The sequence below is a fragment of the Plasmodium brasilianum genome, chromosome 10 (genome assembly GCF_023973825.1).
Source record: "Plasmodium brasilianum strain Bolivian I chromosome 10, whole genome shotgun sequence".
In the NCBI taxonomy this organism is placed as follows: Eukaryota; Apicomplexa; class Aconoidasida; order Haemosporida; family Plasmodiidae; genus Plasmodium; species Plasmodium brasilianum.
In genome coordinates this window covers 1,726,959-1,753,950 of record NC_090123.1, presented here as the reverse complement: position 1 = coordinate 1,753,950, position 26,992 = coordinate 1,726,959, and the positions used below count along the sequence as shown (strand labels likewise).

The window sequence follows — 26,992 nt, the reverse complement described above, 5'->3', positions numbered from 1 at the left end:
TATAAAAAAAGTTTTTGTATTAATTAAACTAACTTTCCAAATATTTAATCAAAAAGGGAAATAAATTTAATTTAAGCCAAACTTGGACAAATGATAAAAAAAAAATGAATTTACATGTACATATCGTACACTTTTGCCATATATGTAAATGTGTATACCAATATATATGTGCACATATACAGATGCATGTATGGGTATACACACGTGTATGCGCGTACATAAATGTATACGTATATGTATATATATATATATATATATATATATATATATATATATATATATATATAAATTAAATATGGGGGAAAACTAACTTGAGATTATACGAAAAAATGTACACATGAAGAAGCTAACCAAAGATATAATATAAATGATAATCAAATTCTAAACACAATAATACTAATCTACAAATAATAAAAAAATATTTGTGAGCAAAATGGAAAAGTTGCATGAAACAAAAAAAAAAATAAAACAAAGCAGAACAGAATGAAGCAGAGAGAAACCAAATAAAATAGACAAAAACATAGAAAAACAGAATAAAAAAGGGTAAAACAAAATAAAATAGAAGAATTTAATGTAAAATTTGTTACGTGTATATATATGTGCATATGCAAGGAACGAACTGAAGAATATATATTAATAATGAACACCTAACTGTACTTTTATTTTTTTTAGCTGATGTTCAAAAGTTAAAGCTACAATAAAATGCAATTTATAAATCCTTTTCCTTAAGTTAATTTTTAACACTATATAAAAAAAAATAAAATAACATATAACTCCCCTATTCCTAAATATTTCAAATAGCATATTTGATGCTACCTTTTACAAATTACGTACAACTGTATAATTTTATTAATGGTAATCTACAACCAACATTTCAAAGAAAAATATATTTGTATTATCCGTTTGATTGAAAATAATATATAAAATATACGTCCCTAAAATTACTATGATACTCCAAATGTGCCTTTTGCTTATGTAATTTCATTTCTTTGTTCTTCCTCCTCTGTTTCACAAATATAAATGAACGAATATATGCATACAAATATATATATATATATATATATATATGTATACAAATATATATGCATATGTTGCACACAGTGGGTGTTACATTCCCATGTTCTTAAATTTAAATACAAAATCTACAAATACTATTCTATTTTATAAAAAAAAAAAAAAAAAAAAAATGGAACGAAAGAAAGAAAGAACGAAGGTACAAAAGTACAAAAAAACAAAACAGTTTTTCCATCATATAAAATGAAAAAGGTGATTAAAAACAAAATCGAAATGTCTTAAACTTTTATTTGCTATTTTTTTATTATGCATGTGAAATATTGTTTAACATTATAATTTACATTTATTCATATTTTTATATGCCTATTTATATACTCATATTTACTTTAGCATATTTATACAATGCATCTTTATATATGTGCACATTTTTATATATATATGCATATATATATACATATTGGGGCACACAATTATAGTCAAATGGTATACAAACAAAAAAAAAGTTTCCTCTTCATTTTTAATAATAAAACCGTAAAAAAAAAAAAAATGCATAAATATGCAACAATGAAATATATTTCTCATATCAAATTTAGCCTTTATATACAAATGTATAAACATAAATTTATAATATTTATGACATTCCCAAAATTTTTTAAAATTTATCAAAAATGGATAAATAAAATGCCTTTGCATGTCTGCATTTTTTCTACATATGATAACATTATAATTTTTTTTTTTTTTTTAATAATACATGTGTTGTACATATATATATTCACATTGCGTATATGGAGTTTTAACTAGTAGAAGGAACATTGGAAAAAATTGTGAAAAAAAGAAAGAAAAAAACGAAATAAAATTTTTTTAAGTTATTTCTAAAAATCAAAAAATTTCAACACTGATTGAAGAAAACATGAAAAAACATAAAAACTATTTCGAAAATATCATTAATAAAACGATTTCCACAATGGAAAAGAAGCATTAAAATTATTTTGGGGACGGAGAAAATACCGAAGTCATTTCGAAAGAAAAAACGTTGAAATTATATCGAGTAAAAGATAAAATTATATTTTACCCCTTTATGCATTTTCGAGTGCCACACAATAAATGAAAAAAAAATAAATAAATAAAAATAAACAATACAAAGAAAGAAACAACAAAGTAACAGCTCAGAATACCATCTTCACTGATTGTAAAATCTATTCCGACACGGAATAATTTACAAGGGATAAAAAGTGAAAAAAGAGAAGCATAAATGTGATACTTTCCCATATATATGAAAAAGTGTGGACTTTTAGTAAATCCCTTAAATATATACATACCAAGGTATACATATAGATACACTTTACACTTTTTGATATCACAATCCCCTTTTTTAAATGTTTTAAAGTCCCTCGTTTTGAGATGTTCGTTTTTATATGCTAAAAATAGACAAAAAAAGAGGATTATATTTTGTCGAATTTTTTTTCTCGAAATTAGATGAAATGTTTAGAGAAATGTACCCATCTAAGTGTAGCAAAGGAGGTAGATATATTTTTAAAAATATATTTTGGAAATCTTAGAAAAATAAATGTTAAGAAATTTGAAACAACCATAAAAAGTAACGCTTCAAATGTAGAATATGGAAATATATTTTTTAATGGTAACATAATTAATGAATATAAGGAATATTTAAATTTACCTGCAACAAAGGGGAAGGTCGTAAATACAGTTCAAACACATGAAAATAGAATAAATGAAAAAGATACAAGTTCATATATCAACCCTTTTGAACAGTCTGAGTTAGTCAGGCAAATAAGAAAATTTTGTAGAAAAGATGATTTATGTAATATATACAAATTTAATGACAGTTTTTTACATCTTCTGAAATTCAAAAAATTGAGTGAAAATGACTTTTCTATTATAATTCATTTATTAAGTAAAAAAAACATTAACGATAATAAATTTTGGAGAAGTATAGTTAATCCGGACAATATAAGTTTCATTTTCAACATGCACTTAAAACAAATAATTCTGTCCTTTTATAGTATTGTAAATTCTTATAAATATATTAATTTGAACTTTTTAAACTTGTTTACCCATAATTTAATTTTCATCTTAAATTGTCAGAAGGGTTTCTTAATACATATCAGAAAAGAGAAGGACGCAGAAAGAAAAAAAAATGATATTACACAGTCTAGCTTTTATCCGTACAGTGATATAGTAATCGCCAATTTTCACTTGAACAAGTTGAAAAATGAAAAAGTGCCTTGCACTACTAACATTGATAATATGAATAATAAGCTGATTACGTATGAAAAAAATGAGATAAAAAACTGGAATAAATTAATGTATAAAAACAATGAAGAGAATGTTAGTTCTCTTTTTAGTAATAGGAGAAATCACTTGAACTTTTTAGATTTAACATTAATATGTAACACATACTCCAAGTTAAATGATCTGGAGCATTTGAAAAATATGCATGAGTTAAAAAATATTATGTACAAGCTTTTTCTTTATTTTTTATTTTTTAACAAAATATGTTACAATCACTTGATATTGTTTATTTATAGCTATACTAAGTTGAAAGGAAATATTCAAAATTGCGTTTTACTTAAAATTAAAAAGATGCTAATGAGCATGCAAAATTGGTTATACTCTGAGGTGTACAATACTCACAATTTACGCAATTTGCATAGTTTAGATATATGTTCCCTGAACATGCTGATGAATGTGTTGCAAAAGTATAATTTTAAAGAAGACAATTTTTTTAAGGAAATTATTTTATCAGTCGTCATTAATCTAAATTTAAAAGAAGAAAAAAAAGTCAAAATAAAAAAAGGTCTACTAAATAATGATGAAACGATTCACAATAAGTCTTTTTCTACTTACGATTATGTAAATAACGTTGATACATATACTCATTTGAATGGAAGTTTTATCTCTAACGAAAGTATTAACAGTAGGATGGATAATGAACAATGTGGAACTTTCTCAAATTTACTAAAAAAAAAAGATACACTCGTTGAATATTTGGAAAAAGGAAAAAATAACAGCTCACATAATATATCAAAAAATGGAACTTTAATTAAATTAAAGAAGAAAGACTTTTGTTTCCTTGTACATAATATAAATAAACTAAGAATCAAAAATTATTATAATATTTATGAATACATTAAAAATGAATTAAATAATCAGTTAAACATTTTTAATGTGTATAATTGTTGTATCATGTTAAATTGTTTAGTAAATTTAAATTTGCTTGATCACGAATTATTTAAAAAAATTTTATTTCGTTTAAAAATTTTATTTAATAAAAATCATTATAATGAAAAAGATATTACTGATATTTTCATGTGTCTATGTAAATATGCTCAGAAAAATTTAAACAGTTATAAAGAAATACAAATATTCTTAAATTCTTTGTATTCAAAAATAAAACTCAAATTAAAAAAATATAACTATAAGAATATCATTTATATTTTTTGTTCATCATCATATTTTAATATTCCTTTTGATGACATTATATTGCAAGATTTATGCATAGATATACTTAATAATTTCCACGCCATAGGCATAAAACCCTTGCTCGTGTTTTTATACTTTTTAAAAAGTGGGAATTATCAAATTAACTTTTTTTTTTTTAATTTAGTCATATATAAAGCTCTTTCTAAAGTAAAAGACGCTCAAATCCTTATTTTTTTCTTGCACATCTTATCTGTATATTCTGTGCAAACGTTACAGAAAGAAGAAAATATTCTAAACAAATTAACACAAGTATTAGATGAAATTAGATTTAATTATATAACAGAAAAAATTATTATATCATTGTACATATATGTAACACCTGTACTCCTATTAAATGAGACATGTTTTTTATTTTTCGAAAAATCGTTGCAATCTGTAATATGTAATAATGGCAAAGAGAAAGGCTACAGTGATAGGACAGAAGACAAGAAAAATGAACTGACACGTACAGCAGAAAATTATTTAGCACACCACAAGAACAACAATAATAAGAGCAAATATTTTTATTCGAGTTTCAGTTATGACTGTGATTACATTGATGTTTTATTTAATGATATATATTGCTATATAAGCAATATAAGCAATATAAACAAAATAAACAATATAAATAATATAAATAATATAAACAACATAAACAATATAAACAGTATAAAAAACGTAAACAATATAAGCAATGTAAACAATGTAAATAATATAAACAACATAAACAATATAAACAGTATAAACAGTATAAAAAACGTAAACAATATAAGCAATGTAAACAATGTAAATAATATGAACAATGTAAATAATATAAACAATGTAAACAATTTAAATATTAATGAATTAAGGATTTTCTTTTTTTTGTTACTAGCAGATTTGTACGAACAAAAAACTCGCCTTTTCCAAAAAAGTGTGTTATCAGAAAAAAATAAAAAGAAAGTAGGTGAAAATGGTAATCACCAAATTTCCAACTTAATAAGAACATGTAAATTAAAAATTCTTTTTGATTCGTTATACTTGCGATTGAATAATGATTGTTTAAATTATTTTTTAAAAACAAGAAAACCATTTGATTACGAAACATGTAGAAAACAACACCTACTTATTAAAAAGATAAGGTGTTATGATACCATTTTAAAATTAAATAAATATTCAGACAACAAAAAAGAAAATGAAAAAAATATTCCACTCGATAATTATTACAGAGAAGTTACGGAGTATTTTAATCACTTCGAAGAAAGCCTTTTTAATGCAGTTAAAATATTTTATGAAGATTTTTTCCTTTATTCATTTTGTCAAAAAAAGGAACAAGAAAAAATTACAAGTTTTATATATCCCTCAAGTAAATCTCACAAGTACGACCCTTTTGTTTTTTGTATTAATGATAATTTAATTATAAAATTAAAAAAAAATATTTTTATTAATTCTTTCCGTATTTCGTATTTATTTGAATTAAGCCAGTAATAATAAAGAAAAAAAAAATTAAAATAAAACAAAACAAAACATACATATTTTCTAAAATTAATTTGAGAATCTCTAAATTTATAATTAATGTTTAATTTTCCATGTAAATACAGAATGCGTGCGCAGGTAAGCTCACTTCTTCCCTTAATTTTATTTATATTTAATTTTTTTAAGTTTCTCATTATTACATTTAAATGACATCATTTTTTTGCTTTTCCTTTTTTTTTCATTATTTTAAATAATTTTATGAAGCATAAATTTATTTTTCCGTATCAACACTTGTTGTCGCTCTTTAATCAGAATTTGCTACTTACATTATTTATTCTAAAAAATATTAAATTTTCTTTCCATTCCTCAGTACAGCTACATCATATATATGTATTCATATATATGTATATATTTATGTAAATAATTAAATCTTTCTCCTAATATTCACTTATGGAAAAAAAAAATTGAACCCAATAATATCCTTTTTATAATACATACATATGCATATGTTAAAAATCTAATTAAATAAAATATAAAAATTTTTAAAAAGGTAAAAAACATATTGCCAAAATTTGCAATTCTACAAATACTATAAAACAAAAACAAGTAAATCGTTTTTAATAAAAGAATTAATGTATTATGTATATATTTGCTACATATTTTGAATATTTTGCAAGATACAATAGAACATTAATGCATTAAAAAGTATATTCCGCATGGAACCTTTTTTTTATTTTACACTAGATTTCATTTGTTATAAATTTATTTACTCTTTCTTATAAAAAATATAGGATATATGAATAAAAAATAATTGTTACCTCTCAAGTTCAATAATATACATATACATACATAAATAAATATACATGTATATGTATATATATAATATATATAACATATACATATAATGTTTAACACAATAAAAAAATAGAATAACCTATTACGTATGCACTATATCTAAATATTTATAAAAAAAGAGGTATAACATGAAATTATTTCTGACCAATTTTTAATATATTCAGAAGAATGTTGTACATACGACTAGCGCTAATAAAGAATTGAACAAAGCACATGTTGTTGAAAAATCAATTAAATACACTGTATTTCTTTATCTCTCTATATAATTGATATGCACAATGTATGTATGTATATCTACATAAAAATATACAAAAAAAAAAAAAAAAAAAAAATGAGCCAATAAAATAAAGAAATATGATTAAAACAACGATACGCTAAAATTAAAAAAAAAAAATAAATTAAAAAGATTTTTTATATAAAATTTAAAAAAGGAATTAAGTTTAAAAAGATATAAAAATTTAAAAATACTTGCAAAGTATACAGGATTTAAAAAATTAAAAATAATAAAAAACAAAATTAAAAAGGAAAATTGTGAACCAAAATTAAAAGTTAAAAACCATGATTCAAAAAAAAAATAATTGAATACAAAATGAGAAAGGCATTATAAACATTACAAAAAGAAGTTAACGAAAATATCAAAGAAAATCTGTAAAAAAAACAATATACAAAAGTTATATAGATACCTTTACGTTTATATATACTGAAGTATAAATGACAAGAGAGAAGAAAAAATTGTAGGAAAAAAGAACATAAGCACATATATATAATATATTACATTTTTTAATACACCAATATATGCATCATACGTAGCAAAAAAGGTTAAGTCGAATAAAAAGTTTTACAGGATTATAGGATCGAGTTAAATTGTATTTGTTATACGTAGAAATATTTCCTTAGCTTTAAAAAGTGTTTTTTCACAGATTTTGATGTATTCTTTTTTCTTTTTTTTTCCCAAGCACTTTTCCTTGAAATTAAGATCTCTTTAATTTTTAAGAGGAAAAAAAACATAAGATATTTGGAAAAATATATTTATAAATTTATATATTACACTTATACGTACTACGTATATGTATAAATATATGTGTATATATATCATATATATACGTATTAGATGCTACTTATAACGTTTTTGCATATTGCATTAGTACATGCTTATTATATGTACATAAATAAATATATATGCATTATATGTGTTTTTCCGTTATGTTTTATAATTTTTTTGTAGTATTCTTAAATAATTTTTTATAATATGTTATATAAGCTTATTGTAGAATAAGAGATATTTTTCCTCCCCAAAGTTAAAATCTCATATTTATTTTTGGAATAATATGAAAAATGAGAACAGATAAAAAAAATTTTTAAAGAAAATATTTTATATAAAACATGATTTGTCTGAACAAATAATATATTATTATTTTTTATATAGTATTATTTATATTTTACATTTTTAAAAACGTTTTTTTACATCAATTTTTTCATTGTTGAGAGAATCTGCGGCCTGAATAACACATTTATATCTATGTATGGGTGTATATATGTATGTTTGTGCGTAAGTAATACTTGCTTATAAATAGGTATCAAATAAATAATTAGCGCATAAATAACGTTGTGTGAACAGTATATATGTAGCATAGCGCATCCTTAATATTGTGTAAACATTACATAGAGTATACTTTGAGTTGTGTGTTCACAACATATCGCATATATTAAATAATATATTACGAAACTATTTGCGAAAATGAGTGGAGGGGATATAAAAACAAATTTTGCCGCAGACTTCCTAATGGGGGGTGTGTCGGCGGCTATATCAAAAACAGTGGTTGCTCCTATAGAAAGAGTAAAAATGTTAATTCAAACACAAGACTCTATACCTGAGATAAAATCAGGACAAGTAGAAAGATATAGTGGTTTAATGAACTGCTTTAAAAGAGTATCACAAGAACAGGGTGTTGCGTCATTATGGAGAGGAAACTTAGCCAATGTTATTCGTTATTTTCCAACACAAGCTTTTAACTTTGCTTTTAAAGATTATTTTAAAAATATATTTCCAAAATATGATCAAAATACAGAGTTCAGTAAATTCTTTTGTGTAAATATTTTGTCAGGTGCAACAGCAGGAGCAATTTCTTTGTTAATAGTATACCCTTTAGATTTCGCAAGAACAAGATTAGCATCAGACATTGGAAAAGGAAAAGACAGACAATTTAGTGGGTTACTAGACTGTTTAGTAAAAATATATAAACAAACAGGATTATTATCCTTATATAGTGGTTTTGGTGTTTCAGTTACTGGAATTATTGTTTACAGAGGATCCTATTTTGGTTTATATGACAGTGCAAAAGCTCTTTTATTCAATAATGATAAAAATACACATATTGTATTTAAATGGGCTGTTGCTCAATCAGTTACCATATTAGCAGGTCTCATTTCCTATCCATTCGATACGGTCAGAAGAAGAATGATGATGATGTCAGGTAGGAAAGCAAAGGAAGAAATTCAATACAAAAATACAATAGATTGTTGGATTAAGATTTTGAAGAATGAAGGCCTTGGAGGGTTCTTTAAAGGGGCATGGGCTAACGTCATTAGAGGCGCTGGGGGAGCACTTGTCCTTGTCTTCTACGATGAATTACAAAAGCTTATTTAATATGAACATTGATAAGACACAAAACTGAATTATGATGAAGGACAAAATGTGCAGAATTGTATCTCGTACACGGTCTGAGTATTTACACATGTGCATATAAATATATATATGTATATTTATATATATAGAAAGAGAGAATAATATCTTGTAATTACAATATACTTATTTTTATTTAAACAGTTCTTAAATTATTGTAATTCTCACACTGTTGTATTAATTTTTATCTTCAACCTTTCAAGTATGAAAGTGAGTATAGCTACATTTTTTTTTTTTTTTACTCGCATTATTACCCATTCATACATAAATATATATTTGTATATATATTTCTCCAACACATATACATATATATATATATATATATACATATACATATACATATATTTGCGCAGTTTTTACATCAACTTTTTTATACATTTAATTCCATTTTCATCAATATTTAGCTGTAAAAAAAACTAATTATTAACACATGTTGCCATTTATTCTTTATTTTTATTTTATTTTTTTTAAAGTTATAATGGAAAAAAATTAGAGTAAAAATAATAATACATTGTTGTTAAATGAGAACATAAACAACATTCGTTAACAGCTAAATTAATGTTTAAGTTATTATTTTTTCTATTTTTGTATATTGAAATAAAAAAAAAAAAAAAAAAAAAAAATTAAAATTAAAATAATAAAGTACACAACTTTAAAGGAAACAACATAAATCCATTATTTAATATGTATTTTTTATATATTCAAAGAAACGAATATACATTATAGCTTTGGCGATCGTAATAAAATATATGAGTATTAACAGACATTAAACAAAACGAAAAAAATACGCATTATTTGTGAACAAAAAATAGAAAAGTGCTTTCTATTTTTTCGTTAACACGTTATGTTGTGATAAGTATGTAATACGAGTGATGAATGTACAAATAGGTATACATATAAGTGCATACATTCACAATCTTCATCATATACATGTAGTTCTTTCCAGTAGGCTTTTTTTTTTTTTCCTACGCAATTACAGATTTACCGTGGCATTTATATAGGACGAAAAATAATTCATTAATTTCTGAAAAGAGGTACTTTCATTGTTCGGGGGGTCTATTATGCTTTTTAAGATATTCTTATCAAATTGAGTTAGTTCATTTTTTTTAGAAGATACAAAAGTGTCGTATAAAAACAGTCCTAACACAACGTGCTCAATGAGGCATTCATTTTTCCCTAATAAAATAGACACACTGATACATAACAATTCGCAAATTCCTATGTGGTATCTGGGAATAAAAAAAAAAGAAAAAAGAGGTAAAGATAAAGATATATATAAAGGTAGAGATAAAGATAAATATAAAGGTAAAGATAAAGATAAATATAAAGGTAAAGATAAAGATAAATATAAATATAAAGGTAAAAATAAAGATAAATGTAAAGGTAAAGATAAAGATAAATATAAAGGTAAAGGTAGAGATAAAGATAAATATAAAGGTAAAGGTAGAGATAAAGATAAATATAAAGGTAAAGATAAAGATAAATATAAATATAAATGTAAAAATAAAGATAAATGTAAAGGTAATTGTATTGTGGAACTCCCTCATCTATGGCCAACCAAAAAACACGTTTTGAGTGATATAGAAAGAATGGAAGTAAAAATAAAACATGTGTACAAATACATATATATATACGTACATAGGTATGTTTTTACGATTTTAAGTATCACTACTTACATAGTTAACGTTGACAAATCCGCAGCCATGTTAAAGTACTTTTGAATGATCGATTTCGTTATATCACTCATTTCGCTAAATTCAAAATTAGATAAATTGCTTTTTTTTAAATAGGAATATTTATTATTTAATTCAAAATAAAAGTCAAAATTTTTGTTTTCAACATCATCTGTTGTTTTCAATATTTCATCGATTAAATCATCAACATCTTCAAAACTTAGTTCAAACAAGAAGTCAAAACGTGCTAACAAATCTTCCTTGATGTATGCATTAAACTCCTATACAGGTTTATTCGTTGTATGCAAGTAACGTTTCTCACGAATATGCATATATATACATATATATACATATATGCATGTGAGTGAGCGTGGGGGTATCCATCCATTATATGCACATGGGAACACATAAAAGTACACATACATATATACATAAATGCACACCAACACATGTCATGTCGTTCACCCGGTTTCTTACCTGCTCATTTCTTATATATGGTTTTACAGCATAGACCCAAAAAGTAGTTGATATCGGAAAAAAACATTTTTTATTCTTGTAAATCCCATTTTTCATTAACTCCACTAATACATTTATTTGAGAATTACTCAAATTATTTATGTTTATGACTAATATGTCGTATTTTTGAGTTAGTAATATATTAAAAGAATCCTTTTTAACGTTGAGTAGTTTAATGTTACAGAAATAATTGCAAAATTTAACTAAGTCCTTCATTATTATTTCATCCAAGCATATAAAAAAACAGTGAGGCGCTCTTACCCCTGCACATGCAACAAATGCAAGTGATGTTCTCATTCCGCGTACGTATGGGCATATATTTGTATATATCTATGTTCAGGTACAATCAGATAAACAACTCTCAACGGAAAAAACTGCTTCTAACAGATTGACTCTTATGAGCATTACATTTTTTTAGATTAAACTTTTTTTTTTTTTTTTATTTTACTTGCTAAGGTATGTCCTTTTGAGCTAGGATTTAGCCATTTGTTCGATTTAATTTTGTTGTATATATCGTACGCAAAAATGTCCATTTTTGAGTATTTTAAAAAGTTACTGCAAATGCTAATTAATATTAAGGTTAATTTGGTCGTTTTACAAATTTTACTCAAACAGGAATTATTATTCGGCATCTTTAATATGTCAACTATAATTTTATTCATGTCTGCTCAGAAATTATGCGGAAAGAGAATATTCTGAGATATACATATATATCCTACTAGAGCATATATATGTGTACATACATGTATATACTAGCGGAAAAAGTAATTATGTACCATCTAAATTTTGGGATTGTAGTAAATCGTTAAATATTTCAGTGGACAACGATGTCTTTTCCTTTTCTGGTAGTGCCAACAGGTTACTTCCAAATTTTTTTGTATTCTTAAATGGTCGCAATAAAAAAAGAAAAAAAAAACTGTAACAATAATAATAATAATAATAATAATAATAATATATATATATATGCAAATTCTTTATCTTTAATTATGAATAATTGATTAAATAGTACGTTAACTCCATTTTATTATAATTACATGTTTCCAATAATTCAATAGCCACAGATTGCTAACTCGTGAACCCTTAATGCTGTTTTTATTTGGCTTTTAAGTGCAAAAATAAATAAAAAAATAATGAAAAATTATACATGCATATTTTCATATGTATATCATTGAAAATTTACATTCTTGAGGTTAATTGCATTTCTATATAATCACTTCTTAACTTGGTTAGGAATGGACACAACAATTAAGTTGTACTTCATTCCAGTTTCAAAGGTTTCTGTTCTTTCAGGGATGTCTTGATATAAAACTTCAAAAGTTGTGCATTCATCTTAATCAAAAAAAAAAAAAAAACAAGCAAACAAACAAAATTTTTTTAAATAATACTAAACGAATATGAAAATTTTACCCCAGAAGTACATAAAATTTATTGAAACTAATTAATGAAAAATTAAATGCAATAATGATGAATAACCTATGTTACTATATTCATCAAGTGTTTTAGTAAAAGAAAACTTCAAAAGAAAAAAATTTTTGAACTGCCTTTTACTCGTTATTTCTTCATATTCCTTTGTAAAACATAATTTACATATCTCCTTACCCTCCTTTTTGCTAAAAAAAGTAAAGAGTTTGTTTGTTCAATTTATTGTTATATGTGCATTGATATGAATACTTTTGTGCCTAGGTGTCTGTATCCGCCAGAGTTATTTTTACTTTTAGTAACTACTTTCGCAGTGGAAACCATATTTCTTAATTTTAAATTAATCTATTAACCATTTTTAACATACATACATACATACATACATATATATATATATATTTTATCTAGTCTCTCATTTTCATAACTGATGTATTCGAACAGGTGCTTACTCAATTATATCTCCGAGTTTGTTCATTTTCACGATTACATTTTGATGAGGCAAGTACTTGTTTGAACATTCGCATATTCTCATATAAATAGATTTATACAAAAAACTTCTTTTATCCTGGCAAATTAATATAGCATTAATTAATTCTATTACATTATAGAAGTTATTTTCCAATTTATATGATTTCGCTAGATTTAAAATACAATCTACCTATATTACATTTAAAAAAAAAAAATAAGTTTATGGATGCCCATATGAGTGAGTATACAATATTTTATAACTTTCATTATTTTCTTTTTTCTAATATGTTTAAATAAGTACTTTTACTGGAGTATTAGTTGGAATAAGGGTTATAGTAAAAAATTTACTCTTAATTAGAACGTTGAGGTATTCTATCATATCACTATTAGGTCTTTCATTCTGCCAATATTAAAACATCGTTTTGGGAAACATGCATATATATGCATCTATGTATATATATATATATATATTCATATATGTGGGAACGCATGTAATATATCACCTATATTACCTTAAAACTTTGCAGAAACTCAGACAACAAACTATATGATATTTCGTTAAAAGAGTTTGCAAATGCAACGAAATTTTTGGTCAAATAGTATCCCAAACAGCTAATGGAATCGACTCTATATTTAAAAAGGGAAAGAATATAAAAATGAAAGAACAAAATAAAATACGCATACTAGTTATATATCTATATAGAAACATCGTTAACGTTATTATTATTGTAATAATAAGAGTTATTTATCTTTATTATTATTATTCTTATATATTATTTATTCATAAAAGATTCACAATTTTATTATGTCCACATATATGAAGACTTCAAAGAAGTAGTTGTTTTTCTGAAAGTTATCATAAACGCTTTCTAAAATTATTTTAAAATAATCCCTTAATATAAGTTCTTTTAATGAATCACTGCCTAAAATAGGAAGGAAGGAATTGTTCCCTTCTTTCCTACTAATTTCGGGTACACCACAATATCGTCTTTTGGTGTTTTTAAATTTCTTTCTATATTTGTTAAAAAACATTGTAGATCAATGTGATGATAGGGAGTTGGTGTGTAGTAAGAGAGAAAAAAAAAAAAAGAAAAAAAAAGAAAGACATACTATTTATGCATGCACCTGTATTTCATGAAGTTTTTTTTATTTTTCCTTTTTTCCTTTTTTTTTTTAAATTTGTTTAGATGTTCACTATTTTGTTTAAATATTTATTTCGCACAAACACAGATGGAAAATAAGTTAATAAAAATGGAAATGATAAAATTGTTTTGCCTTTTTTTTTATTTCTTTTTTATTGCACATGGAATTGCGTTGTTCCATATAAAGAATTTCAAAATTTTTGTACATTCCCCTAAAACGTGCAATGAACAAAAATTTTGCAGAAAAAAAAAAAAAAAAGAAAAAAAAGGTACACCCTCAAAAATGAGGATAAATATACATAGAGTCTTCATTCGTACGTACATATGAATGAACATTTTCTTATTTTCGCGTTAAGGCAATTTATGATAATACAAAAGTGCAACATCATATTCCTCTTAAAAGTATATACACCAAGGAAAATTCAACTTAAAATATGGCAACATCAGTGACACAATTTTGTTATACATTTTGGGGATGTCTTCTTTCACAAGAAAAAAGGGTAGCAGCAGATAAGATGTGCATATGAACGATAATTTTTAAAGTATATTCCCCACTACATTTACATTATTGTAATGCATTTCAATATTTTAAGTTATACTTTATTATATTTTATTACGTTTTATTGTGTTTTATTATGTTTTATTATGTTTTATTATGTTTTATTATGTTTTATTTTATGTTTTATTTTATGTTTTATTACATTTTATTATATTTTATTACATTTTATTACATTTTATTACATTTTATTACATTTTATTATATTTTATTATATTTTATTATATTTTATTATATTTTATTATATTTTATTTTACTTTTCTTCTTGTTACCTTGTTATTGAAAATTTTTTGGTAATCTCAAACAAAAAAAAAATTCATTTATATTTCTAAGCGTAATACACATATGTATAAACTAGGTTTTTTTTTTTTTTTTTTTACGTATAAACAGAAAAAAGCTATTCCCCTTTAACGATTAAAAATTCATTGGTAAATACATTATCTTCAGTGTCCTTTAATGAGTTACGAAAAATGAAGTCGCATGATTTAATATATTATCTTTAACTTGAGGGAGAAAGAAAAAGAAAACGCATGATTAGAGAATACTCTTAATATAAAACAAATGTAAAAATTGGAAGCGAAACTTTTTGGTAAATATGTATATATTTATACATATGTACATATATACATATATATATATATATATATATATATATATATTTATATACATGTGCTCCTTAAGATTTAGAAGTGATATACAAGAATTTTAGTTCTATAACCATTATAGTTTTAAAACGCGAAAGTGGGGGGGCTTTAGGGAAAAAAAAAAAAAAAAAACATCTAACATTCTCATATTCAATTTTGACCTGAGTGAATGTCGAAAAAAAAAAAACGAAAATAAATTTAATAAAATAACAAAGTAGCACTAATCACCAGAAAGGTAACTTTTCATAAGTTGTAACATTCAATACGAATAGGAAGTATAAAAAAATAAAAAAAAAAAGGAAAATTAAAAAAAATAAAGGAAAAAGCAGTGAATTCCACGATTTTTCTGATTTAAATAAGGCACAAAAAAAAAAAAAAAATTAACCACATATATATATATATATATATTCATTTATAAATTTACATATACATAGATAAATTTACAAACACATATACATAGGTAAATACGTACACATATACGTACTTCCTCCTCGTAAAGTACTGTACCATTATTCGCTTTGTATGACACCCCAGACCAAAGGGAAAGAATAAAATGAAAACAATTGGTTTTTACTTTTTCATTAAATTGATAGCAAGTTTTGTTAACGGAATAAAGTACAAAAAAGAGGTCGCTTTTACCAAATGGCATATACAGAATACGGAGGGGGAACGACTATTATTCCTCAATAATGTATACATTAATAAAAATATAGATAAAAAAAAAAAAAACATATTAGCTCATAGTGATATACAAAATTTAAAAAATGGACAAGGAGATAGTAATTTATTGACTAAGAAAAACAAAATATCATTTACAAAAGGCAAGCAAATTGCTACCATAGGACCTGCAACGGAAAATTTCGAAGAATTAGAAAAACTTTATTTAAATGGTATTGATGTATTTAGGTTAAATTTTTCTCATGGACTAAAAAGTATTAAAAAGTACATAATTAATTCTATTAGAATATTAGAGAAGAAATATGATACATCTATTGCAATACTAGGAGATATACAAGGACCTAAAATAAGAATAGGAGAATTCGAAAAAAATGAAAAAAATGCAATGGACAGTAATACTTTTGTTGAATTAAAGGAAGGAGATTCTTTTTCTTTCGATTTGTTGGATAAACTAGGAGATCAAAATAGAGTTTCATTAAATTATCCTGATTTGCTAAAAAATGTAAAAGTAGGTCAGATGATATTATTAGATGATGGAAACTTAAATATGAAAGTTGTTGAAAACAGTTATGATGAACAAAATAAACAAAATAGTTCTATAAAAGTACAAGTTATAACAGGTGGGAAATTGTATAGTAAAAAAGGCTTTTGTGTTCCAAATATGATTATGCCTATCGAAGTATTAAATGAAAAAGATATAAAAGATATTTTATTTTGTTTAAATGAAGAGGTAGACTTTTTAGGTTATTCTTTTGTTCAAACAAAATATGATTTAATCTTTTTAAAAAGTATTATTAATGATTATTATGAAAGTGATTTTTATATAAATAAAAAAAAAGATAGAATTAATTATGACATAAATACTTTAAAGATAAAACAGTATGATGATGAAAATGATTTTTATATAAAAGAAGTAAATGATTACTACAATAATTATTACTTAAAAAATTACCAAAGGTATAAACAAATATACAATATATACAAAAATCAGAACTTAGAAATAAATCATAATCAAAATGAGGAAAAGGATTTTGCCAATTATGATAATGAGAATACTACTCATGACAGTAACATTACACAACATAATGAAAATCATACATCTGCTAATTCGAAAAATGGTGAATATATTGAAAATTATGAAGAAGCCTCAATTAATGCAAACAAAATTTTTATTATCTCCAAGATTGAAAAACCTTCGGCAGTAAAAAATATAGAAAGCATTATAAAATTATCTGATGGTATAATGATAGCAAGAGGGGACTTAGGAATTGAAACAGATTTGTCCAATTTACCTATATTGCAAAAAAAGATTATAAATTCATGTAGAATTAAATATAACAAACCTGTTATTGTAGCAACACAAATGATGGAAAGTATGAGATTTCTCCCAACCCCAACGAGAGCAGAGGTTTCTGACATTGCTACAGCCCTATATGATGGGTGTGACTGCGTAATGTTATCAGCTGAAACAGCCACTGGAAAATATCCTGCTTTAACTGCTTTGACACAAAATAATGTAATTAAGGGTGTAGAAAATGATAATTATTATTATGAATATTCACAAAAAAAAATGGATAACACTAATAATGCTAAGTATGTCCAACAGTTAAATAAAACATTGGTTTATGATAATTCCTATTTTGAGAAATTACTTCATAGTATAAGAGATATAAGTAATAACATAAACTTGAAATCTATTATTTTATTCTCCAATGAGTTTCAAAAAATTCAAAAATTAAGTAATATGAGAGCAAAAGCTCCTATCATTGTTATAACAGAAAATGTTTACCTAGCTAGGAAATTACAACTAACATGGGGAGTATATCCCCACCTTTTTAACTCAAAACAGGTATCCAATGATGATTTCTTATCATTGATCAACTACGGATGTAAGGTCTCAAAAGAAGAGGGTTTTGTTAATTCTCCCGATGAATATTCCCTTGTGACCTTTACAAAAAATATTAACAAGTCAGCTAATTTGCTTTACTTGTGCCAGCCATGTTTGAATGACTCTTAGTGAATTAGAAAACAATAAAGATGTGGCATATTACAGAGTAAAACTAACTAAATTAAAAAAAAAAAAAAAAAAAAAAAAACTCATTTTAAAATCTTATACATATATATGTTTTTATGCATGGATATGTAAGCACATTTCATCTTCGAATAAAAATTTATGACACATCTAGTGATACTCGAAAATAAATTAATTATATGAAGAAGTAATCCATGAGCACATAATATTTCAAAAAGTTACGATAAAAAAAAAAAAGGGACTATTTTAAATTTTATCAAAAGGAAAATTTTTTTATGTTTCTGGGAAAAGTAAAAAAGGAAAAGAATATAATAGATAATAAAAAATTGATATAGGACCCTTAATATATTTGTCTAACCATACAAAATTGTTAACGGACTCTTGATATATTCGTTTGACTACAAAAAATTGTTAACCGACCCTCGGCATATTCGTCTGACGATAAAAAAGTGTTAACGGATCCTCGATATATTTGTCTGACGATAAAAAATAGTTAACGGACTCTCGATATAATTGTCTAACCCATCACATCCCAAACATGAGAAACTTCTCATAAATCACATGTTAAGCTTCCCACTTTTTTATCTAACTTTTTAAAAGACAAATAATTTCCTATCAGTTATATGTATCCATATTTGTATTTATTTTATATGTCAAAATTAATTTGGAATATTTGTATTTTCAAAAAAAAAAAAAAAAAAAATTACTTTCCTTCTAATCTTTTTATAGCATCTTGATTTCTTGAAATATTTTCTTGTAAAATTATTTTTTTAAAATATACTTTGCAGTGTACTGAATATTGGCAAGCCAAAGCTTCCATTTCCGAGTTTGCACATACCAAGCAAATATTATTTAAATGTTTCATCATATTTTGAGATTTGCTCATTTCTACATAACTGTTAATTATTTGTTTTCTAATTTTTAAATTCTCCTCTTCATCAATTTTTATTTTTATTTTTTTTTTACATATTATATTATTATTACTTCTCCACTTCTCCGTCTTTTTCTTCTCCTCCTCCTCTTCATTATTATTGTTAATTTTTTCTGCTCCTTTGTTTTCCTTAAGATATCCATTTTTCCCTTTCAGAATATTTATTATTAAATTATTGTTCTTCATTACATAACCATTATCTTTTAAAGATTGCTTTTCACCACCTTCAAAATTTTTTTGGAACATTTCTAAATTTGCTTTATTCCAGTTATATTTCCTCTTAGTTTTATAAAAGATTTCCTCTAAATTTACAGAGTGAAATGGAAGTAAGTCCAGCATTCTTTTAAGGGGAGGAATTATTAAATTTTGTATATAATAGTCAAAATTTATTTCTTTCAATTTTTTTTTTTTTTTTAAAAAAACATTCTCTGGGAATTATTTTGTTGCCTTCCCTCGGGCCATGTGCATCTCGATCGTAGTTATGTTCATTGTACTTTACGACATTTGAGGCTTTCCCTTCCACTGCTTCGTCTTTTGCCACTTCACCAGTTGTTGCTTCCGATTTTAAAACGAATGTCGCCTTTAGTACATCCTCCTTTTCCTTTTCTCCTCTTGCACTCTTCGTGTCAACTGAATTGGAGTCAAAATTCGTAACATCGCCATAACAGGTTTTCTGTATACCCCTAATAAAAGATGGGTGTGAAACTGAATTATATATTTTATCGCCCTTCAACTTTTTGGTTATTATAAAAGGAATTTTTTCCTTATAAGTAATTAATAAAAGCGGGTATATTTTTAAAAGCTTTTTGGCCACTATTGCCTGAGGTGGTAAGGGAACTTTCCTCTTGTTACCCTCCATTTCACCTTTATAAGTACCTAATTTTACCTTTTTATATATTATAAAGTCGTCATAAGAAATTTGATTATCATATATTTTAGTAAAAAAATTACGTATTACTTCTTTTATATTTAATAATAAATGAGAGTAAAATATTTTCATAGTGAAGACACTCTTGACATTATTATCATTTGATCTATTATGATGAAAAAATAGAGCTTGTTTTATATTACAAAAACATTTGTTTTCTCCACATTTTATATTCTCATTTATTTCTTTTATACATAAACAAGTTTTTAATATATTATGTGGGTTCTTTAAACAACAATCATTTTTCTGATTTCTAATTTTTTCATAATTCTCTTTTAATATATTTTCTATCTCTTTCTTAAAAATAGATTCATTAAAATTGATAAATAAATACATCAGGAAAGAATACTTTTGTTTATATAAAAAGTGCATCATTTTTAATAGAACGTTGTGTTCTTCATAATTTAGTAAATCTGTAAACTGCTTGTACAACGTTACCTTATCATCTTCCTCATTTGAATTTATCGTTCTAATTGATGTGTTTATATCATTAATTGGGAATATAATTTTTTTATACATACACAATACTACTTCTAACATTTTTGATAATATACAAGGATAGGTCTTATGAACATTGGATTCTTTACAAGAACAAATAAAATTAGGGAAAAAGTTCCTACATAAATAACAGCAACAACAGCAATGAGAGAAATAACAGTTATTCTTAAAATAGTAAAAAATAAAATAAATCTGTATCAATACAATCTTTACCAAATTACATTGATCTGATCTTATACTTTCTACTCCCTTTAAATCTAAAGTCGGTTTTTCTTCTTTCTCATTTTTATAAGCAAAACCAAAGTATCTTTTTTTTGTCATTAGTAGAGAAGGGCAATATACCTTTTCAAAATTTAAATACATGGGTGGTGGTAATATACTATTTACATTATATAAAATATCACGAGCTACTTTAAAGGTGTAATTTATATCATCCGTTTCAATTATTAAAAATATAGAGTCTGTATCTCCATAAAGGACTTTAATAAATTTATAATTTTCTTTTATATACTCAATGATATAGAGAAGAAAATTCTTTCCAATACTAATAATACTTTCAGAAATATCAACACATGGCATTCTACCTGAAAAATTAGCTCCAATGTAACCTGTAGCAACATTTAATATCATTTTTAATTTCTCCATCCTTTCGATTAATCTTTTCGCAGTTGTTTTATCATATATATTAATACATCTTTTTAGCATTATTCTTGTTTTCAAAAGATCTTCAAGAAAAAGAGTACAAATACCTTTTCTCTTATTTTTTTTAACATACATAGTGTTGTTGCTGGTTATAATGATTTCCTTACTTGTTAAATTTTTAATTATCTTCCTAACATTTGGAGCCTTTTTCTTTACCCCTAGTCTAATAAATTCAAAACTCGTCTCAACATCGCTAGCATCGTCATCCTTATTTGTATTACTGTTACGTGTATTACTGTTACGTGTATTACTGTTATGTGTATTACTGTTACGTGTATTACTGTCATGTGTATTACTGTTATGTGTATTACTGTTATGTGTATTACTGTTATGTGTATTATTGTTACTTGCATTATTATTTGCATTATTGTTACTTGCATTATTATTTGCATTATTGTTACTTGCATTATTATTTGCATTATTGTTACTTGCATTATTATTTGCATTATTGTTACTTGCATTATTATTTGCATTATTGTTACTTGCATTATTATTTGCATTATTGTTACTTGCATTATTATTTGCATTATTGTTACTTGCATTATTATTTGCATTATTGTTACTTGCTTTATTATTTGCATTATTGAATTCTTTGTCCAAGTTACAATTAAAAAAGTTGCAACCTCCTTGTTGGAAGGATTTACAATTACCCCTCACATGATTCATCTTATCATTATAAGGCACATTTTCACTATTAATAATTCTCTCTGGCAAATATATATTATTTGACGAGTTAACAGCAGTAGATATGCCTTCAGTAAGATTAACCTTATTATTGTAGACATGGGAAATAGATTCACAAAAACCTACTTCATTCATCTGTCTGCGTGAACCTAGAAAAATAGGGCTATCATTACTATATAAATTTATTTTTTCCCTTTTTTTGTTGTTTTTCATAGGACTATTTTTCTCCTTATCTGTTTGTCCCCATTTTCCCATCGCTTTCTTCTTAAGAGATAATGTTCCTATGCATGTAGAATAACAAATATTGAAAGCAATCACAATGGAGGGATATAAGGATTGAAAATCAAATACTAATAAAGGGAAAAAGTTAATCGAGCTTTTCGGTTGTAGTACTAATGGTGTATGTAAAATAGGCCTTTGATCAAATATATCTTTATTTGAAGGAGAATATAAAACATAATCATATTTCATAGATATTTTTAAAAGAAACGATTCAATAATATATTGCGATCCTCTATTAATTAGGGATAATAAATCGACATGTAAATATTTACAAAAATTCATTTTTTTTTTTAAAAATCCTATTTTATCATATATTAAATATAAAAAATGTATTTTCATTAAAAAATATCTTACAGTTATATATCTAAAAGGAAAATATACACGATTACTGTTGTTTTCCTTGCTCAGTACGTTTTTATTATTTCTTGGATAAAAACTATTTGATGATCCTTCTTTCTTCTCATAGCTATACCAATAATACAGTGTATACTTGCTTATGGTAGGTATATTTATATTTAAATAATGTTTACATAAATTTTCAAATGATGTATTGGCTACGTTCGATAATTTATACAAACTCTCAATTATTTTACCTTTTATATTTTTATTATATGAATTATTAAAATCTGTAAAATTCTTTTGATCATTTAACTTACTAATGCGCATATAGAAATTTCCCATATTTAAGGCTAAACATCTTTGATTTAAGTAACTGATATTGTACTTGTCGTTTTCATAAGACACTATACTTAAAGGGGAATAAAAATTAATTTTGTCAACCAACTTTTTGATAAGCTCCTCTTCATTTTCTACAATACATAAATTTATTCTACTATAATCCACAGGAAATGGAAACAGTTTTTCCTCATTACTGTACCCTATGAAGTCATTGCTTCTTCCATTTTTTTTACCTCTCTCGTGTGATGTTTCATTCTCTTGGTTATCTTCTTCTTCTTCACCTGTTAAAATAAAATGGTCCTTACATATGCGAACTCCATTATTACATGTCGTTAGAGTAGTACATTGCTTTAGTGGGCGTTTGTATTTCTTTTTTTTTTTTTCTATATCTTCATTAACTTTATCGAAATGGAATGAAATATCAGGAAACGGCTGAGTAGCTATAATACCTATACAATTGTTATATTCATCATGATAATTTAAAAGTCTTTCATCTCTAGTTAAATAAAATACAGCTTTTATTTCGTCATCATTATAATTTGACATGTCGTAATTCTCAATTTTAATTTCAGTAAGAATTTCAAGAAAAAATATGTTCCCATATTTTATGTTTATTTTTTTCTCCTTCTCTTTCTTTCTCTTCTTTTTCTTCTCGTTATTTAATCCTACAACTTCATTCTTCGCAGAATGTTCATTTTGATGAAATTTATGTTCACAATTATTATTATTAACATGATTTTTCTCCATTTCTTTCATTCTTGTAATGCTCAAGTTGTTGTAAGTTGCATAACATTCTTTTATTTTAGGTGGTTCTTTTTTATAAACATATCTAATAATGTCTTTTCTTTTATTGTTGATTTCAAAAGATGCTATACATTTTCTCTTCTCATCATTAAGTGCGTAGGTTTGTGTTAAATTAATTGGTGCTAATTCCTTGTAGTTCTTATTACTTAAATTCATTCCATATTTATTTCTTGCATTGAAATCATTTTTATTAGTACCTTCATAGCAAATACTTGATACTTCTTCCATCCCTTCTTTTTTCAAATAAACGTTTGTTTCTATGTTCTCCTTAATGTACTGTGCTTCTTCCAAATAAATACCTGCTTCTTTCCCCTCGCTAATCAGTTTTGCTTCTCCAAAATAGATATTTTTCTTGTTCCCCTCGCTGACCACCTCTAATTCCAAATTCATACCTCCGTCTTTCCCTTCACTAATCATATTTACTTCTTCCCTTTCCTGATTCTCCCTTTTCATAAATTTTAAAAACTCGCCAAACGTATTTTTCGTTCTCTCTGTTAGTATATCGAACGAAGCAAAGTTTAAATCTCTATCAAAATCTTCAAAGTTAAAAATGCTTCTAACTAAATCTGGGTTCACATTTTTGCACCTTTTTTTCTCCTTTATCCACAGCTTAGAAAAAGAATCTAAATATTTAACTGGTAAATCAAAATTTAGTTCTTGCTTCCATTTTATTTTATGTTTTTCAAATTCATATGAATAAATACGATCATTCAAAATGTGTTCGTGTTTTATATCACATTCTATATCATACAAAGTTTCTCTTTTTAAATTTGAAAAATTAACATTTGTTGTTTTGCTCGTAAAAAAGAATGGTGCTTCAACATCTAAATATTTGTTCCTCTTGATATTTTCAATAGAATACGCTTTTTGTAAGTTCCATTTTTCTTCTTCCATAAAACACTTAAAATTTATTTCATTGAAAAATTCTTTTCGAAATAGAATATTTTTGTCAATATAAATTTCTGAACAACCATAAATATTTTTCATGCACAAAAAATGTAGCATGTAATTTATGTGAACTTCATACAATTCCCATACTCTATTTTTAAATATATTCTTTTTTAGTAAACTAGCAAAATAATAAATCGTATTAGGGTATAGTAAATAAATTTTCAGGAAGTCTTCTGGTTCTTCATTATAACCGTAAATGCATTTTTTTTTTACTCGTTCGATATTGTATATGCATACATTTTCTCTTTTGTTTTTTTTTATTTTTCCATATTCTCCTTCTAAAAATTCGCATATTTCCAATTCCAATTTTGAGTCTATGAAGTTAAAGAAATTTTCATTAAACATGTATTCTCATAGGAGGTATGCAAGTATATGTAGAGGGTTGTATGGATGTACAGAAATAGATAGAGGACTGATTTCATTTAGTATAATTCAATTTAACTATTTCAACATAATCTTTTCAATTTGAACATTTTAATTCCTATTTTTTCTTTTCTTCTTTTTTCTTTTATATATATATACATATTTGTTACTTGCTTTTTCTTCTGGAGGTATTAATACGTAGAAAAATGGGAAGAACTACAAAAATTTACGTAAGGGAGAAAAAAAAAAAAAATACATTACATTACATATTTGGTTGCAAATTTTTTCTCTTTTTTTATCCTTCTTATTTTATTTTTTATTTTATTTTTTATTTCATTTTTTATTTTATTTTTTTTGTGTCTTAAGAGCTTACGTCATGAATATACAAGCACACGCTTTGCCCATAATAACTTAGACCCAATATTTGAATGATACACACATGAGGAATTTTCTTATTATTTATTTTGCATCTCTAATACCCCCCCCCAAAAAAAAAAAAAAAAAAAAATGTACAATTAGTAACAGTGACATACAGCAAATGATGCATAAACGATGTATAATAATACTGAATAACAGTTGTCAAAAGTGTGAACGAAACGTTAAGAAATTCTTTAAAGCATTTGTGAATATATCTTTTGTCCAGGATACGATCCCATATACGTATTAGTATATGTGTACTTATATGTGCATGTATATATTTCTTTTTTTTTTTTTTTTTAATGTTTCTATAGTACCAATGAATCAAACGGAAAGGAAGGTTTTTTATAAATATAATAAAAAAATAAAAACTTGCAAATGAAGAACGCTGTTGGTTTTTCTATTATATTCATACTTCATTATAATTCAAAAACATGTAAATAATTAACATAATATGCCTAACCTTTTTTATGTTTATGGAAACCATATATTTTTTATATATCAACAGAATATATTTATTTTTTTATTGTTATATATATTAATAAAATATTAAATACATGTTCAATATATACATTTCTGGCAGAAAAAAAAATTTTTAAGGTAAAAGTTATGTTGATGGTATATTCAACATTAAGAATATGAATCCAGAAGAGGGTATATATCGTTGTATTGCATTTGCCTTTCCTCAAATTTATATGTATATATAAATATATATGTATATTTGTACACAAACATTTGTGCACATTTCAGGAACAATTTTTCATCCAGTGCTAATACATTCTGCATTCATTACATTGCGAAAGTGTATATTTTTTTATTTCATTTACCACATTTTATTTTTACTACAATCTTTTTTATTGAATATTTCATGTTCTGTGTTTTTTAAACTTTGTAATTTTTCCTTTTTAAAAGCACACTCATACGAGAATCTATTTTATATGAGTAGAAAAATGTTTTATCATTTCTACATGAGAAAATAGAATAATTTTTTTCAAAACCCATAAGATAATAAAAGTGCTTATGAATAAGTTTTTTTATTACATACCACTTAATATATACAAGCTAAAAAAAAAAAAAATACATATAAAATGTTTATTCCCTTTCTTTTTCTTCTCATTTCAGTATATATTTTCTCA

General features: G+C 24.7%; 5 protein-coding genes across 5 annotated transcripts; 3 read left to right on the top strand and 2 right to left on the bottom strand.

The window, feature by feature from the left end:
* Nucleotides 1-2,490: 2,490 nt before the first annotated feature.
* MKS88_003431 (uncharacterized protein) lies at nucleotides 2,491-5,964 on the top strand (the record flags this gene model as incomplete). The annotated part of the gene is made up of 1 exon (XM_067216521.1): nucleotides 2,491-5,964. One exon carries the CDS (start codon nucleotides 2,491-2,493, stop codon nucleotides 5,962-5,964), a length of 3,474 nt encoding a protein of 1,157 aa, XP_067073160.1.
* Nucleotides 5,965-8,545: 2,581 nt separating this feature from the next.
* On the top strand, nucleotides 8,546-9,454 carry MKS88_003430 (uncharacterized protein; the record flags this gene model as incomplete). Its single annotated transcript, XM_067216520.1, has 1 exon — nucleotides 8,546-9,454. The coding sequence occupies one exon, from the start codon at nucleotides 8,546-8,548 to the stop codon at nucleotides 9,452-9,454; it is 909 nt and encodes a 302-aa protein (XP_067073159.1).
* Nucleotides 9,455-10,463: 1,009 nt separating this feature from the next.
* Nucleotides 10,464-14,598, bottom strand: MKS88_003429 (uncharacterized protein; the record flags this gene model as incomplete). Its single annotated transcript, XM_067216519.1, has 12 exons — nucleotides 10,464-10,719; nucleotides 11,167-11,444; nucleotides 11,641-11,942; nucleotides 12,128-12,343; nucleotides 12,456-12,561; nucleotides 12,714-12,779; nucleotides 12,902-13,008; nucleotides 13,153-13,289; nucleotides 13,548-13,756; nucleotides 13,868-13,966; nucleotides 14,079-14,193; nucleotides 14,363-14,598. 12 exons carry the CDS (start codon nucleotides 14,596-14,598, stop codon nucleotides 10,464-10,466), a joined length of 2,127 nt encoding a protein of 708 aa, XP_067073158.1.
* Nucleotides 14,599-16,461: 1,863 nt separating this feature from the next.
* Nucleotides 16,462-18,603, top strand: MKS88_003428 (pyruvate kinase 2; the record flags this gene model as incomplete). The annotated part of the gene is made up of 1 exon (XM_067216518.1): nucleotides 16,462-18,603. The coding sequence occupies one exon, from the start codon at nucleotides 16,462-16,464 to the stop codon at nucleotides 18,601-18,603; it is 2,142 nt and encodes a 713-aa protein (XP_067073157.1).
* A 288-nt stretch (nucleotides 18,604-18,891) lies between these two features.
* Nucleotides 18,892-25,421, bottom strand: MKS88_003427 (DNA polymerase zeta catalytic subunit; the record flags this gene model as incomplete). Its single annotated transcript, XM_067216517.1, has 4 exons — nucleotides 18,892-18,899; nucleotides 19,035-19,135; nucleotides 19,326-19,889; nucleotides 20,044-25,421. 4 exons carry the CDS (start codon nucleotides 25,419-25,421, stop codon nucleotides 18,892-18,894), a joined length of 6,051 nt encoding a protein of 2,016 aa, XP_067073156.1.
* Nucleotides 25,422-26,992: the final 1,571 nt, after the last annotated feature.